The 13146-nt window shown below is 41.5% G+C and overlaps 1 protein-coding gene across 4 annotated transcripts in view; it reads left to right on the top strand.

Annotated features, from left to right (window-relative positions):
- CDK13 (cyclin dependent kinase 13) overlaps positions 1 to 13146 on the top strand; it is a 59708-nt gene that overhangs the window by 23958 nt on the left and 22604 nt on the right. For 2 of the 4 annotated variants that reach the window (XM_048839137.2, XM_048839136.2), the window contains exon 6: positions 12775 to 12819. The exons of the other annotated variants lie outside the window; for them this stretch is intronic. In XM_048839137.2, coding sequence (XP_048695094.2) covers positions 12775 to 12819 — 45 coding nt within the window. The remainder of the gene's footprint in view (positions 1 to 12774; positions 12820 to 13146) is intronic. 4 annotated transcript variants of the gene reach the window in all.

Raw genomic sequence — 13146 nt, 5'->3', positions numbered from 1 at the left:
TCTTCTGTCACTCACTTGTGCCACATCTAAAATTAGATTGTAAACTCTTTAGGACAGAGACGGTTTCTTTCTGTAAAGTGCCTAGCACATGTTTTGCTACTATCAAATTAATCCTTTTTTTGGGCTGAGCTTGTATTTGTGGTACTGATTCCAGTTTGTATTTGGTATTTATAACAAAGAGAACTGTTCATCTGTTAAAATACCAATGTGAATTTGGACAGTTTTCCAATACTGCATTTCTGTGAAGTGGCTTGAGCAGAATTAGTCTGACAACCACCTTTTCATAAACAGACAGTATTGGCAAAAGGGTATACAAGACTCTCTTACTGTTGCAGGCTGTGAGAGAAGAGGTTGCAGTCAGAAATTTGCTTTTTGGGTTACTGCTTTGCTCTATTTCCCCATGGATTATAGTTTATGTGATGAACTTTATTGGTGAGAAGTTGTAACCAAATCACAGTCCTGACTGAGCATGGAGCTAGAACAAGTACATTCTTCAGTTTTCACAGTACACTATCACAAACTGTATTTTAAACTTGGATTCTTAAATTAAAAAATAACCATTGTTAAGAATTACTTTAAATTATGTATCCTGTTCAAGATATACAGCATAGAAGTCCCTGCAGTGAAGAGACAGTTGAATTTGCTTTTCAAGTAATAGACTTACTATCTTGATCTTCTAAAAATGCTTTGGGTTAAAGTTTGATTTAAAAAAAAAATTAAAAAGAATAACCTAATGCTTAAAACTAACATGTAAAAGAGTGAGGCACATGCAGATGTTTTCGGATGCTGTTATACCCTCTGGTTTTAGTTTGCAGGTTTGGTTTTGAATGTGTTAGTGTGTCAAACTAGTGAAAATGCCAAACTATAGACCACTTCTTGGTAAAACTGAATCTTTGTTTTTAAGAATAGGTAATTCTGTTTTGATGGGAATATAAGAATTATTTTTATATATGTATTCATCTGTCTCTTTAGATCAAAAATTAACTCCACCTACTTGACATTTAAAGATTGCATATGTATGAGTAGCCCCATTTTAGACAGCATAGCCAAGAACATAGATTTGGCTGATTCTTTCTGAAAGGCTGTATGCTGAAGTGGGTGAGAGTTGCGTCAGCTATATCAAAGATCAGAGTTCTGTTTCCTCCTTGTGTGACCTGACAGTGGAGCATGAGGCCTTGCTCAATAATGATTGTGAAGGGCACCAAATTATTAACAGCAATTTAGAAGAAATCTAAAACTCATTGCTTCCTGGTTCCCAGCCCAGGTCACACTCCTCTCCCCACCCCGGCAATTGAGTGTTCAGATATAGGGAGGAGAAATAGGAGGATACATTTTGTGTGTCTTGTCAGGAGTTACAGGTCTATGTGGCATGCTGAAAGAAAATAGTGAGTTGATGCATGTGCATTGCTAATGGAATGTTAAAGAATTTTAATAGTAGGCTTTCAGCAAGTTGTACTGTGCAAAACACAGATGGAACAGGATCATTTCAGATCTTTTAAGTGGGCCAAATCCAAATGGATTTTCATGGGAACAGCAAAAGGCACCTCACTTACCCCAGGGCTGCCCCCTTGCCAAAATTCCAAGTGCTGTTGCAAATCATTGAGTTACTAGAGCTCTTAAAAAATTCAAATGTGTAATGGAAAATATTAGGCAATCTTAATATACGGGTTGTTACTGCCCCACCTACAAAACACATCCTGTTATCTAAATAAAGCAGGTCACAAATATAAAGCTGAAAATACTTCACATTGACTGTGTGGGCCCTTGTGACAGATACCATGACCAGCTCTCATCTTTGTTTTTTTGGCTTCTCTTTGTGTTTGCCTGCTGCAGCCTGATGGCAGTATGGCTGGCTGAAAGAATAAATCTCTGCTCATGTCCCTTGACTGACTCTGAGGGCATGTCTCCACTGCCAATTGAAGGACAAAACTTTTGTTATTCAGAGGTGCTTAAAAAAGCCCCTCCCACACACACATGTCCACACGGCCATGTAGCTAAAAGCTGTGTAGTGTAGTGTAGCCACAGCTTGAGAGAGGGAGGTGCATTCCAGAAACCATTTACCCTTCATTACCTCTCTTTAGAGGTTATGGGTTTTTCTTGTCTTTGGGGATATCTGTCTGAAATTACCTGTGCTGATGGGAGGGGTTCTCCCATTGGTGTAGGTAATCTACCTCACAGAGATGGAGGCTAGATTAACAGAAGAATTTTTCACACCACTGAGTGGTGTAGCGAGGTGGACCAGCCCATAGCTTTGGTTACAGAGAAAATAGAGATCTTATGTGTCTAAAGGGTACGTCTACTCTACAAGCTCTATGTGGTACAGTTGCATTATAGGTATACTGCTATAGTGTAGACACTTGCTACAGCACCCCCTTGAGAGGCAGTAACTAGGTTGAAAGAAGAATTCTTCCATTAACTGAGATTGGCTTAACTGTCTGTCTCAGGGGTGTGAATTTTTCAAACCCCATAGCGATATAGCTAAGTTGACCTAAAGTTTAGGTGTAGAGTAGGCCTAAAAAGCTCTTGCATATTCTGACATCCCCTGGTCAGTCAGCCCTAGTCATTTTCACTCGGCAAACTCTTCAAGCATGTGCCCTTTCTCCCCAGCTAGGGCAGCCACTCCTAATTTTCAAACCAATTTTTTCTACTTACGGCATACAGTAGAGTTTTGAACAATCTCTGTGTTCTCCAAGAGATGGGCTGTTGAGAATACAAAGACCCTTTAATTAAATAGCTGACTTTCAAATGGCTAACCTAGCTATCATACTGGTCTTCTTGGTGCATATGCTTACTTTCATTTTCTGCTGAACACAGTGGAGGGAGTTAGTGTGGTCTTTACTAAATTTCCTTAATTCAACTGCAATGAAACACAAATTATTGCTTGATTATCACAGCCCAAATGTAACAACAATTAAGCCTGCATTTTTCATGGGATTCAGTTCAAAACTGATGGTATCGGAATGGTTTTCCGAAGCCTTCAGCTGTTAGAAAAAGTGTCCATACCAAGTGTTGAACCTCTATTTGCCAATGTGCATTTTGAGACAGGAGGGGGCATATGTTCTTGGTTCTTGCTAATCTGCAGTGCTATAGGGTTACTGTCTGCTTAAATTAGGAAAATTTGTAGCCTTTAGATTTTTCCTTATCCAAAGTTTATTAGCTTTCAGGAGTCACTTCTGATGATCTTGGTGGGCATTAGAAACCAGAAGACATGCTGATTTTACAGCTAAACCACTTAAACTGCAAGAGGAATTAAGATTAAATAGTTGAGCAACACAATGATATCCCAAAAAGAGAGTGAATCCTGGTTTGAGAGATTTTGATTAGGAAGCAAATCTGACTGACAGATTACTTGCTTCTGGAAACTCCATTTAGAAACTAGGCTAACCTGAAGCATATTGGCTTCATGGTGGTACTGGGCTTATTGCTGCTGCTACTTTGGCAAGGTAGTCACTGACTATACTTCTGAAAAGGTTTTTACCTCTCAGTTCTGATTTTTGACTCACAGAACAAAGTCCCTATGAACTTGTTGTATGACTGGTTACTTTCTTCCAGCTATCAGGCAGTTCTGTAGTCTTTCTGAAAGCTTGTGAGAATTCTGACAGCAGTCATGCAATCATCAGAGAATACTTCACTGCAGAGCTGTCTCTCTGTTCCCGTTGTAAGTAACGTTACCCAGGCTTCCCAGGGCTAATATGAAGTCTGTTAGGAACTGCAGAACTTAGTGAAGGCATGGTGTTCGAAGGGTCACGAGGAAAAGCGTTTTTTCGCAGTCTGGTCATTATATTGGCTATTTAGTGCTTCCCGTAGTACTGGTAGGGGGAATGGGCTAGCATAGAGCAGATACAAGAGTTATGGATCTGTTCAAGTAATAAAAAACATCTCTCCCCTTTGCTTTCTCGTATGGGATCTACAAGAACACAACAGTAGGCTCTCCAACATTATGTTCCCCAGCCCTAATTGAGGAGCCTCCTGTTGTGTTCCTGTAGATGAACCGGCATAGAGGCCTATTGAGATTAAACATATACAGTAAAAGCAGTGTTATCCTTCACTTTACCAATCGCAAAGCTCTTTTAACCGGCATTGTTGATCTTCATTGAAAGTTCAGTTTATAGTTTGGTTGGCGCGGGCCAGCAGGCTCCCTACCTGGTTCAGTGTGATTCCCTGGAAGTGGTAACATGTCCCTGCTGCTCCTAATTGGAGGAATGGCCACGAGGGGTTCGGAGCGTGTGGGAGGATGCAGGGCGCCAGATCTAGGCGCTGTTCACCTCAGGCGGCTCCCCACAAGTGGCGACATGTCCCTGCTGCTCCTAGGCGGAGGCGCAGCTAGACACCTCTGCGTGCTTCCCCCACCCACAGGTGTTGTCCCCGCAGCTCCCATTGGCCGTGGTTCCCAGCCAATGGGAGCTGTGGAGCCAGCACTTGGGGTGGGGTGGAGAAAGCGCGCAGAGCCACCTAGCTAGAGATCTGGCACCCCACGCCCCCTCCCGCACCCAAACTCCAGCCCAGAGTCCACGCCTCGTACTCCCTCCTGCACCCCAACCGCCAGCCCTGAGCCCCCACCCACACCCAAACTCTCTCCCTCTTAGTTAAACAGAATTTTTTACTTATTGGCAACTCCCATTCCTCCAGCATGCTGGATACCAAAGCTTTTACTTTATATAAAATCTCTTCCTCGTAGGAAGATGACCAATCTGGCCAATAAAAATGGGGAAGTCATATCAGAGCAAGGAATTAAACCTGACTAGCCAAAGCAAATTGATAGCTGACACCTTATTCCAGGGAGCAAGTCTCCATGTTTCCAGAGATATCTCTCCAAATGTGTCACCAGTGTTCCTGTAGATGAACGGTCAGAGAGAGTTATTGAGATTAAACATGAAGGCTCCCAAATGCCATCTTCCCTAATAGGAAGACTTTCTAATCTGGTACAAATCAGTATTTCTGAAAAGTCTTTGACTACCATAGAGGCTATGGACAACTGGAGAAAAGCAATGGAGTGCTAGTGTTAAACAAAATTCTGACCATTACTATCCCAAAAGTCTAACTATTTCTGTTTTTAAAAAAAGGAACAAATGTTAAGAAGAAAATGCTAACAATTTAGAGGATTACAGAAATATAAGTAATAAGCAACACCAATTTATGAAGAAATTATCAAGCAAACTCAATTCTTTTAGGCAGAATTTCAAAATGAGTGAGTGAAAGGGAAACTAAATATGTAATATGTTTGTATTGAGTACAGTTTTTAATGTCATGAAATCTTATCTGAATTGATTTTACAACTAGGTTTGTAAATGTTCGCTGTTACATGGACTGAACGTTGGCTGAAGGACCATAAACAAAGCAAAATAATAAATGGTAAAATATCAAATTGGGAGAAGATGCCTAGAAAGGTACTACAAATATTGGGAATAGATCTAGCTTTAATTTTATTAAAGATTTGGAAGGACCAACTAAACTTAAACTATTAATTTAGAAAGCATTGTGAGCACCAAGGGCAGAGAAATAATGCAAAGGGACTTAGAAACATGAGGATAGCACCACCTACTATTTAGGTTGCCCCACTCTTCCCATTATAAGACTCTTGTTTTCAGTTGCCTATAATTTGGTCAGGCTTTAACCAGTTGGGATGCAATTTTCCATACTGGATGTCTGCCTTGGATTGATTTTTTTTTTTAAATTTTTTAATTTTTAATTTTTTTTATTTTTTTTTTTTAATTCTAGCCAAAATGGTTTACCTATTCCCAAGAATGAGGCGAGGAGAAAATACATAGTTTTGCCCGTATTAAATTTTGGCAGACTTCCTTTGAACAGCTCATGTTTTGGAGCAAGGACTCGGCAGGGTTGTGCCTTTTACCCTTCCAATGAAAATCTGCCCAAATGTGGCCAAGTGATAAGCCTCTGAAAAATCTGTTTGCACATGCTCAACAGAGGCTTCTTAAGATTTTAGCAGCTAAATTCCCAGGGCTGAGCAGCTCTTTCTTTGCAGTTGCAGCTGTGTACCTTGCAAAATCTGGCCACCTCAACTGAGAGCTGGGATACTCTCTCCTGTGCTTTTAATGACTCCCCTGATGGGACGAGGCATCATGGGGGAGAAAACTGCTCGATTCAAATGCAGAAGGGACAAGAGGGAGTAGATTATGATGAACAGGGGATGACAACTGGCACTTAAGGTGCTCAGGGAGACTGATATTGGCTAAGCAAGGGGACTGGGAGCTGTGAGGGGACTGGGAGGTGACTGGGTCTGGGAGGAAAATTTAGGGTTGGAGAACTTAGTTTGGTTTCTGTTCTGTACAGGTTTTATACCATGTTCAGCACCGTACAATAACTGCTCACTTAACATTGTCACGGTTAACATTGTTTCGTCGTTACGTCACTGATCTATTAGAGAATATACTTCTTTAAAGTTGCGCGATTTTTGCTTATAACATTGTTTGGCTGTGGAGGCTTGGAACCAGAGTGGTCCAGCAGCCCCCCTATCAGCTCCCCTCCAGCACCTCCTTCCCGCCGGAGGCCCTGTGGATCAGCAACTCCCCCCTCCTTCCTTGCACTTCCTTCCTGCAGCAATCAGCTGTTTCATGGCATTCTGGAGGAGAGGGGGGAGGAGCGAGGATGCGGTGGGCAGCCTCTCCCTTGCCTTCCCGCCCCGAATACCACAAAACAGCTGATTACTGGGGTGGGAGGTGTGCAGCCTCCCCCCTTCCAACCTGTGCCTCCCGCCTGCAGCAATTAGCTGTTTTGTGGAGTTCAGGAGGCTGGGGGAGAGGAGATGAGCAGAGCAGGGGTGGGGCCTTGAGGAAGGGGTGGAATGGAGGCTGGCTTGGGGCATAGCAGGGGGTTGAGCATCCCCCGGCACTTTGGAAAGAACAACAAGAGGAGCAGCTGGACCCTCTTTCACCCTCTGATTCCACCATCTCAACCATGCTTCACAGTCATCATTGTTGAATACAGTATTACATTGTTTAAAACATATATGCGTGTGTGTGTGTGTGTGTATATATATATATGTGTGTGTGTGTGTGTATAGAGAGAGATTTTTTTGGTGACAAAAATTTCCCTGGAACCTAAACACCCACCTCCCACCCCCCTTTTTACATTAATTCTTATGAGGAAATTGGATTAGCTTAATATCATTTTGCTTAAAGTTGCATTTTTCAATAACATAACTACAGCATTAAGTGAGGAGTTACTGTAATGTACAAGTGCCTTTTCAGTAGTGCATTAAGCAGCATTAACTACACTTCTGTTACATGTTGTTGGACCGCCCCTCGAGAACATTCTGTTTCCCACACAAACAAGATTTACTTTTATTGTTGAGAGTTCCATTGTGCCAGAGGAGTAAAATTTTCGATGATGGCCTTTGATCTAGAGTTTTAGGTTCTCTGGGGCTGGTCTTTTAAGTATTCTGGACAATGCTTTGAAGATAAGGACCAAGTCCTTGATTTTGATTCAGAGTTATATGGGAAGCCAGTGTAGAGAGGGAGAACAGGTGTGATGTGCTCATGGTAGCTGAGGAGATGCGCTGTGGCATTTTGTACTTGTTGGAGCGTCCCAGATGCTGAAGGTTTCTTGCACAGTATGTCACATTGTTGTAATCTGGTTGGGGGTGACAAAGACATAAATAAATTAGGCCAGGTCTTCATCCAACAGGATGGGAGGGAGTCTCCTAGCCAACTGGAGATAGAAGAAAACATTACTCTCATCTGTTGCAATGTGAGAGCTTAGCATTGTATGAGGAACCTGAGGGAAAGGAGGAAATGGAGGTGGGGAGACAGATCTGATGAGGAGCTGGGCGTGGGGGGAGAGAACTGGCACTGTCTGGGCAAAGAGATTGGGCTAGTGAGTTGGATTGGGGGAAGGGGCACTAAAACTTGATGAGAAGATTGAGACTGGGAGCCAGTGGGGGTGGGGATCATGGGTAGTAGGAGAGGGCAAGTGATTGGAGGCTAAGTTGGGGGATGTAGGCATCAGATGTGGCACCGGGTGGGGGTGGAGGGAAACTAGGTCTGGCTGGGCAACAAGACTGAAACTGATGAGAAGCCTAAGGAGTGGTTACTGGCACTGGATAGGAGAAGAGACAAGGAGCTTGGGTGGGAAAGGGACTGGTTGGAGGGGACAGTGTTGAAGGAGTCGCTTGAGGGGAACAGGCAGAAGAGTCTATGCCTACTGGAGAATGCTCCCCTCCAGAGCCTGGACTGGAATCCAGGATCTCTGACTTACCATTCCTGTGCTGTCAGCAAATATCTGTGAAACTCTCGGGCAAAGTTTCTCTCTCATCCACCTGTAGTGCTGGTCCACATAACAGTACCAAGTTGCCATCCTCCCATTTACTCCATTTGCTCAAGTAGTAGAGGTCTGTGCAGCTGATCTAAAGACTCCAACCCTGCTGGTGATCAATGTGGGTGACTATGATGCCAGAGCATGGAATTCCTGTGGGATTTGGTGGTTTTTTTCAGTTTTGTTTTTTAGAAACTGGAATTACGCACACAAAAATAACCTTAAAAGGACAGTAAGGTTGCAAAGTTAAGCGCTCCATAGTTACGAAATGCCAGAATTAAGTTTGTCTGTGCAACCTTAATTCAGCTCCCTTGTGCCTGTGCATTTTGATAGTTTTTAATTACATGATCACATACTGTTTATTCCACGGGACCCCTACCTCATTCGGTGCACAGCATAGACCTGCATTATACAGGGTTGTATAATGAAGGAGATTATCTGCTTCATTTGTTGCAGAAGTTGGAAGATCTGAAGTGAGAGAGGGAGGGTAGCACAGGAAAAGAAAGGAGGATGTCATGGTTAAAGCAGTTGAATCCTGCCCTGGATTATTGGATTCTATCTCTGCCTCTGTCCCAGAGTTCCTGTGTGATTCTGGGCAAGTTTCTGAAACTAAACTTGTCATACACAGTCATGAATTGTGTGTTCCTCATTTCTGGGTGCCTGACTTGAGATCCTGGTGTCTGATTTGCAGCAGCGCTGAGCCCTCACAGCTGCAACAAGGGTGGATTGATTTAAGTCACTGATTTTAGTGATGATTTAAATCACCAAGAAATAAACCTTAATCTAAATCATTTGTACTTTTTAGTTATAAATTGGTTCTTGATTTACAACATTGATTTACAATTCCGCATAGACTTCACACTAAATTTGATGCTTCTTTTTGCCAGCCAGGAGGAGATGCTGTAGCTATACACATTTATTTAAGCAATCATGTGACTTAATTTACCTTTATTCAGATTCTGATTTTTAACATTGTTATTGTTAGAAATGGTGAATGATGCATTCTTATTTACTAGATTAACTTTTTACTTGTGATTTGTGTCAAGGTCTATGTGGATGGAAATTCAAATTAAATTAAAAATGCACAAAAAAGCATTTACATTTTAAAAAATTCAGTAAAACTACCTTGAAGGGGGGGCGGGGGAGAATGCTTATGCAAAAGTTCATCAAACCATATTTTACGTTTTAAACTAACTGATTTATTAAATAAAGTATCTGTAGTTAGTGAATTGAACTGCTTTTTTTCCAGATTTTAGAACGAATACATCCTATCCTCTCCCACTTAGCTTGTTTTCCTTTTCTAATCTATGAATTAAAATCTTTCTGGCTTGTTCAACTTCCAGTTGGTTTCTTAGATTTGAAGGAATTAGTCATTGAACTGCATGAATTGAACAAACTGAAATGAAGAAAATATTCTCTCTGCACTTGCAGAAGAGGCTATTGCTATCAAAAGCTCGTTTTGTACTTCAGCAAACTGGTTCCAGCGGCTTACAGGAAAATCACTTTATCGAGAGATGTTTACAGGTTTTTCTCTAATTTAGTTTGTTAGAAAATGTTACTAATAGACTCTGGTCTCTCCACACCATTCACTCAGGAGATCTAATCTGTGTGTCTGATTAGATCTGAGTAATCCCCATTTTTTCCTCATAAAATACTATTTCATACTGGCTTAGTACTCTCAATTGTTCAGACTTTCTAACCACTACTTCCACCAATGAATGGGAGTACAGTCTTCCATGCTCTGGCAAAAATGCATGGTTTGGTGTCCAGCTTATGTCAGACCTCCCAAGTCAGTTACCCCAGTGTTTTTTTTAAAAAAAAAGAAAGAAAGAAAGAAGAAAGAGAAAAAAAATAGGAGTAAATGTGTCTGTCTTGAAGATCCCTGGAGGACATCTTGCCAGGTTTTTCAGCTCCCAGGTGGATCCTTCCTACACTACAAACCACTCTAGTGATATTTTTATAGTCACATCCATCTTGCATACACACCTTAAAGCATCATATTCCAGCTCAGTTGGTGATCTGGTAATAGGAACTTTTGCTTTTTACCACTGACAGAGCCCCTAAAATGGAAATAAAAAACAGGTGCTCTAATTATAAAAGAGCCAGAAAGTGAGATCTCCTTTTAAAGTCTCAGATCAGCATCTCTTGAAAAATACTAGGTATGTCTATACTGCAGTAAAACACCCGCAGCTGGCCCGTGTCAGAGGGCTTGGGCTGTGGGGCTATAAAATGACAGTGTAGACATGATGGCTGGGGCTGGAGTTCGGGCTGTGGGACCCTCCTCCCAAACACTGCACTTTTATAGCTCTACAGCCCAGCTCCATGAGCCTATCAGCTGACATGGGCCAGCTGCAGGTGTTTTATTAAAGTGTAGGCATACCCAGGGTCTAAAAAACGAGTTCCCCAGATGCTAATAAAACAAATAAGACAAGGATTGTTTCTGTCTACCCAAGTCTCCTTTATATCATGTACCTCCTTAATAGATTCAGTTGCTGTCTCTTATCCCATGTTCAAAACTGAGCATTATTACCACTATCCAGCTGCTTCTCCATCAACACCCAGTGATGTTGAGGAAGCTTATCTCAGAAGGAACGGAGATGAGCTGCATGGTATTAGTGAAGGAAATTGGGCAAAGACATCGCTCTGTGAATACTCTCTTCCAGACTATTGGTTGCCTCCCTCCCCATAGGTACTTAGGAAGCAGTTCAGATCCTTAACATAGCAGGCACTAAGATGAGCAATGTATAAATCAAATAAACTGGTTACTCCAAATTACTTATTTGGATTTCATGAAATTTAGTGTAGTGGGACTTTGTGCTGCCATTGCACTGTATTATGAAATGTGGCTAATGGGGAAAGCTGGTGTGGAGGAATGGGTTATTTTGAAGAATAATGTAACCCCACAGTTCTTGAAATTCTTGGTCCCTAACTTGAAAGGAAAAATAGTTGCCATTTGGTGTTTCCCCATAAGAATGGGAATTATGTGGGATTTGTCTAGGTTATGCTTAAAGCCTGGTGCTTCTATGAACTGAGCTACCAAGTCTTGTGGGTTATGGGGAGAAACTGGTGGTTGTGCAGTGAACAGGCTGCTGTCCATCTACAGGCCTCTTTTGTGTTCTCATTCTCTCCTTTCTTCCTCCCCATCCCAATTACTGCCTTGAATATCAGGCCCATCCCCTGATGCATATGCAAGGGTAAGAAGCAGGGCAGATGGCAGGCTCCCTGCTTTGTCCCTCCACACAATATGACATGATCAGGTAGCATAAATAACTTTTCTCTCATCATGAGATGACACCCACCTCATGAAAATAATCCTACATTTGTTTTTATGACTGAATCAAACAAAACACTTCATTTGGATTGGTCTAATGCTTCTTGCAGTAGCAAACTAAAATCAGTTTGAGTAATACTGAAAATCAAATTTGTAATAACCTATTTATGATTATGGCAATATGAAATTGCGTGTCACTCATCCTATGAATACAACAGTATATAATTGCATAGTAATCTAGTTCTGGCAGTTCCCATGTAGGCAAGAAAAAGAAAGTCAGATCAGCTTGACAGTTGAAACGCTGTTAAATCTGCATACAACACTGTATTTGATATTTAGTTGTATTTTGTAAAGCATAAATCTGATGTTACATTCCATTTTGATTTGCACTAGCACAGTCAGAAGAGTAAAATTGGAATTTTACTATATTTGCTGTTCCCATCTTACGTTCATTATAAACATTGGAGTGAGAATCTGGTGTATTTAATTGGGAGAGTGTTAAAAACAATTTTAAAGCACCCACCAAGTCCATATCTAATTCATATGCTGTTATTTTATTTCTCAGTGCTCCCACAATAATTGTCATCCTTCTGAGATGATATCATCTATTGTGGTGTGTTGTTTGAACAGTGTAGTGAAAGCAAAATCACCCAAAACGAGGGTCAGTCCAGGTGCTTGATCCCCTGTATAATAGGGCCTCTTCTGAGCTCTTTTCCGGGAGCAAGCACATGGACTTCTGGTCTTTCCATTTTATTAACTTTTGTGAAAGGAAGAGGAAAGAAATGTGAGTTTTGTGTAGTTCTTTTGCTTCGATTTTTAAAAGGCACAAGTCCTGACTGGATAAGTTCACAGTGATAGCTCCTGTTATTCATTTTACTGTATGTTTAGAGATGAGATCTTGTGCTTTTTAACTGCATATGTGATGGGCTTGTAGTCTTCTTCTATGCAAGGAAGGGAAGTAGGCATTCATATGATGGGGTACCAGCATTAGTATCCTCCATACACTCAGGAATACAAAATATTTTCCCAAGATTAGTGGTATTTGGCTTTGCAGAGTTCATGAACCATTTCATCAAATGTGGTTAGAAAAAGTCACTAGATCATGAAATTTTAGTCTGATCCTGTCGTTTTTACATTATGACGGTGCATTTTGTTGGGGGTGGAGGGTGGGTTCAAGTTTTGGGTGGTCTGCATTTTAAGTGTTTCATGTACCACCTTCCTTCTTATTTAAGGTCACAATATCCCTGTGGCAACTACAACAATTGGTTACATGGCAAGTAAGGAAAATTTTAACATTTTTATCTGTGTTTTAAATGAAGTCTAGCTTTTGGAAATGAGGAGCTAGCAGCTTGTAACCAGCTAGCTCTCTACATACCATTGTGTGGGAACCTCAACATTATGCAAATGTTGCAACACAATGTCAGAAGACCTGTGGCTGTCTGCAGCTCCCTTTTAACACTGTCTTTCCCTTCCTACCTTCCTCCCATCTTCTTGATGTGACAAGATCATGTAATCTCTGGTCCATTTGCTCAGCACTTCCCTTGCCCTCCATAGATGTGTGACAACATGGGGGTTGAGGGGCTATCCTATAATCAGCACTCAGC

Source organism: Caretta caretta, chromosome 2 (genome assembly GCF_965140235.1).
Source record: "Caretta caretta isolate rCarCar2 chromosome 2, rCarCar1.hap1, whole genome shotgun sequence".
NCBI lineage: Eukaryota > Metazoa > Chordata > Testudines > Cheloniidae > Caretta > Caretta caretta.
Note: the sequence above shows the minus strand (reverse complement) of the source record. Positions and strands in the feature narration are given on the sequence as shown.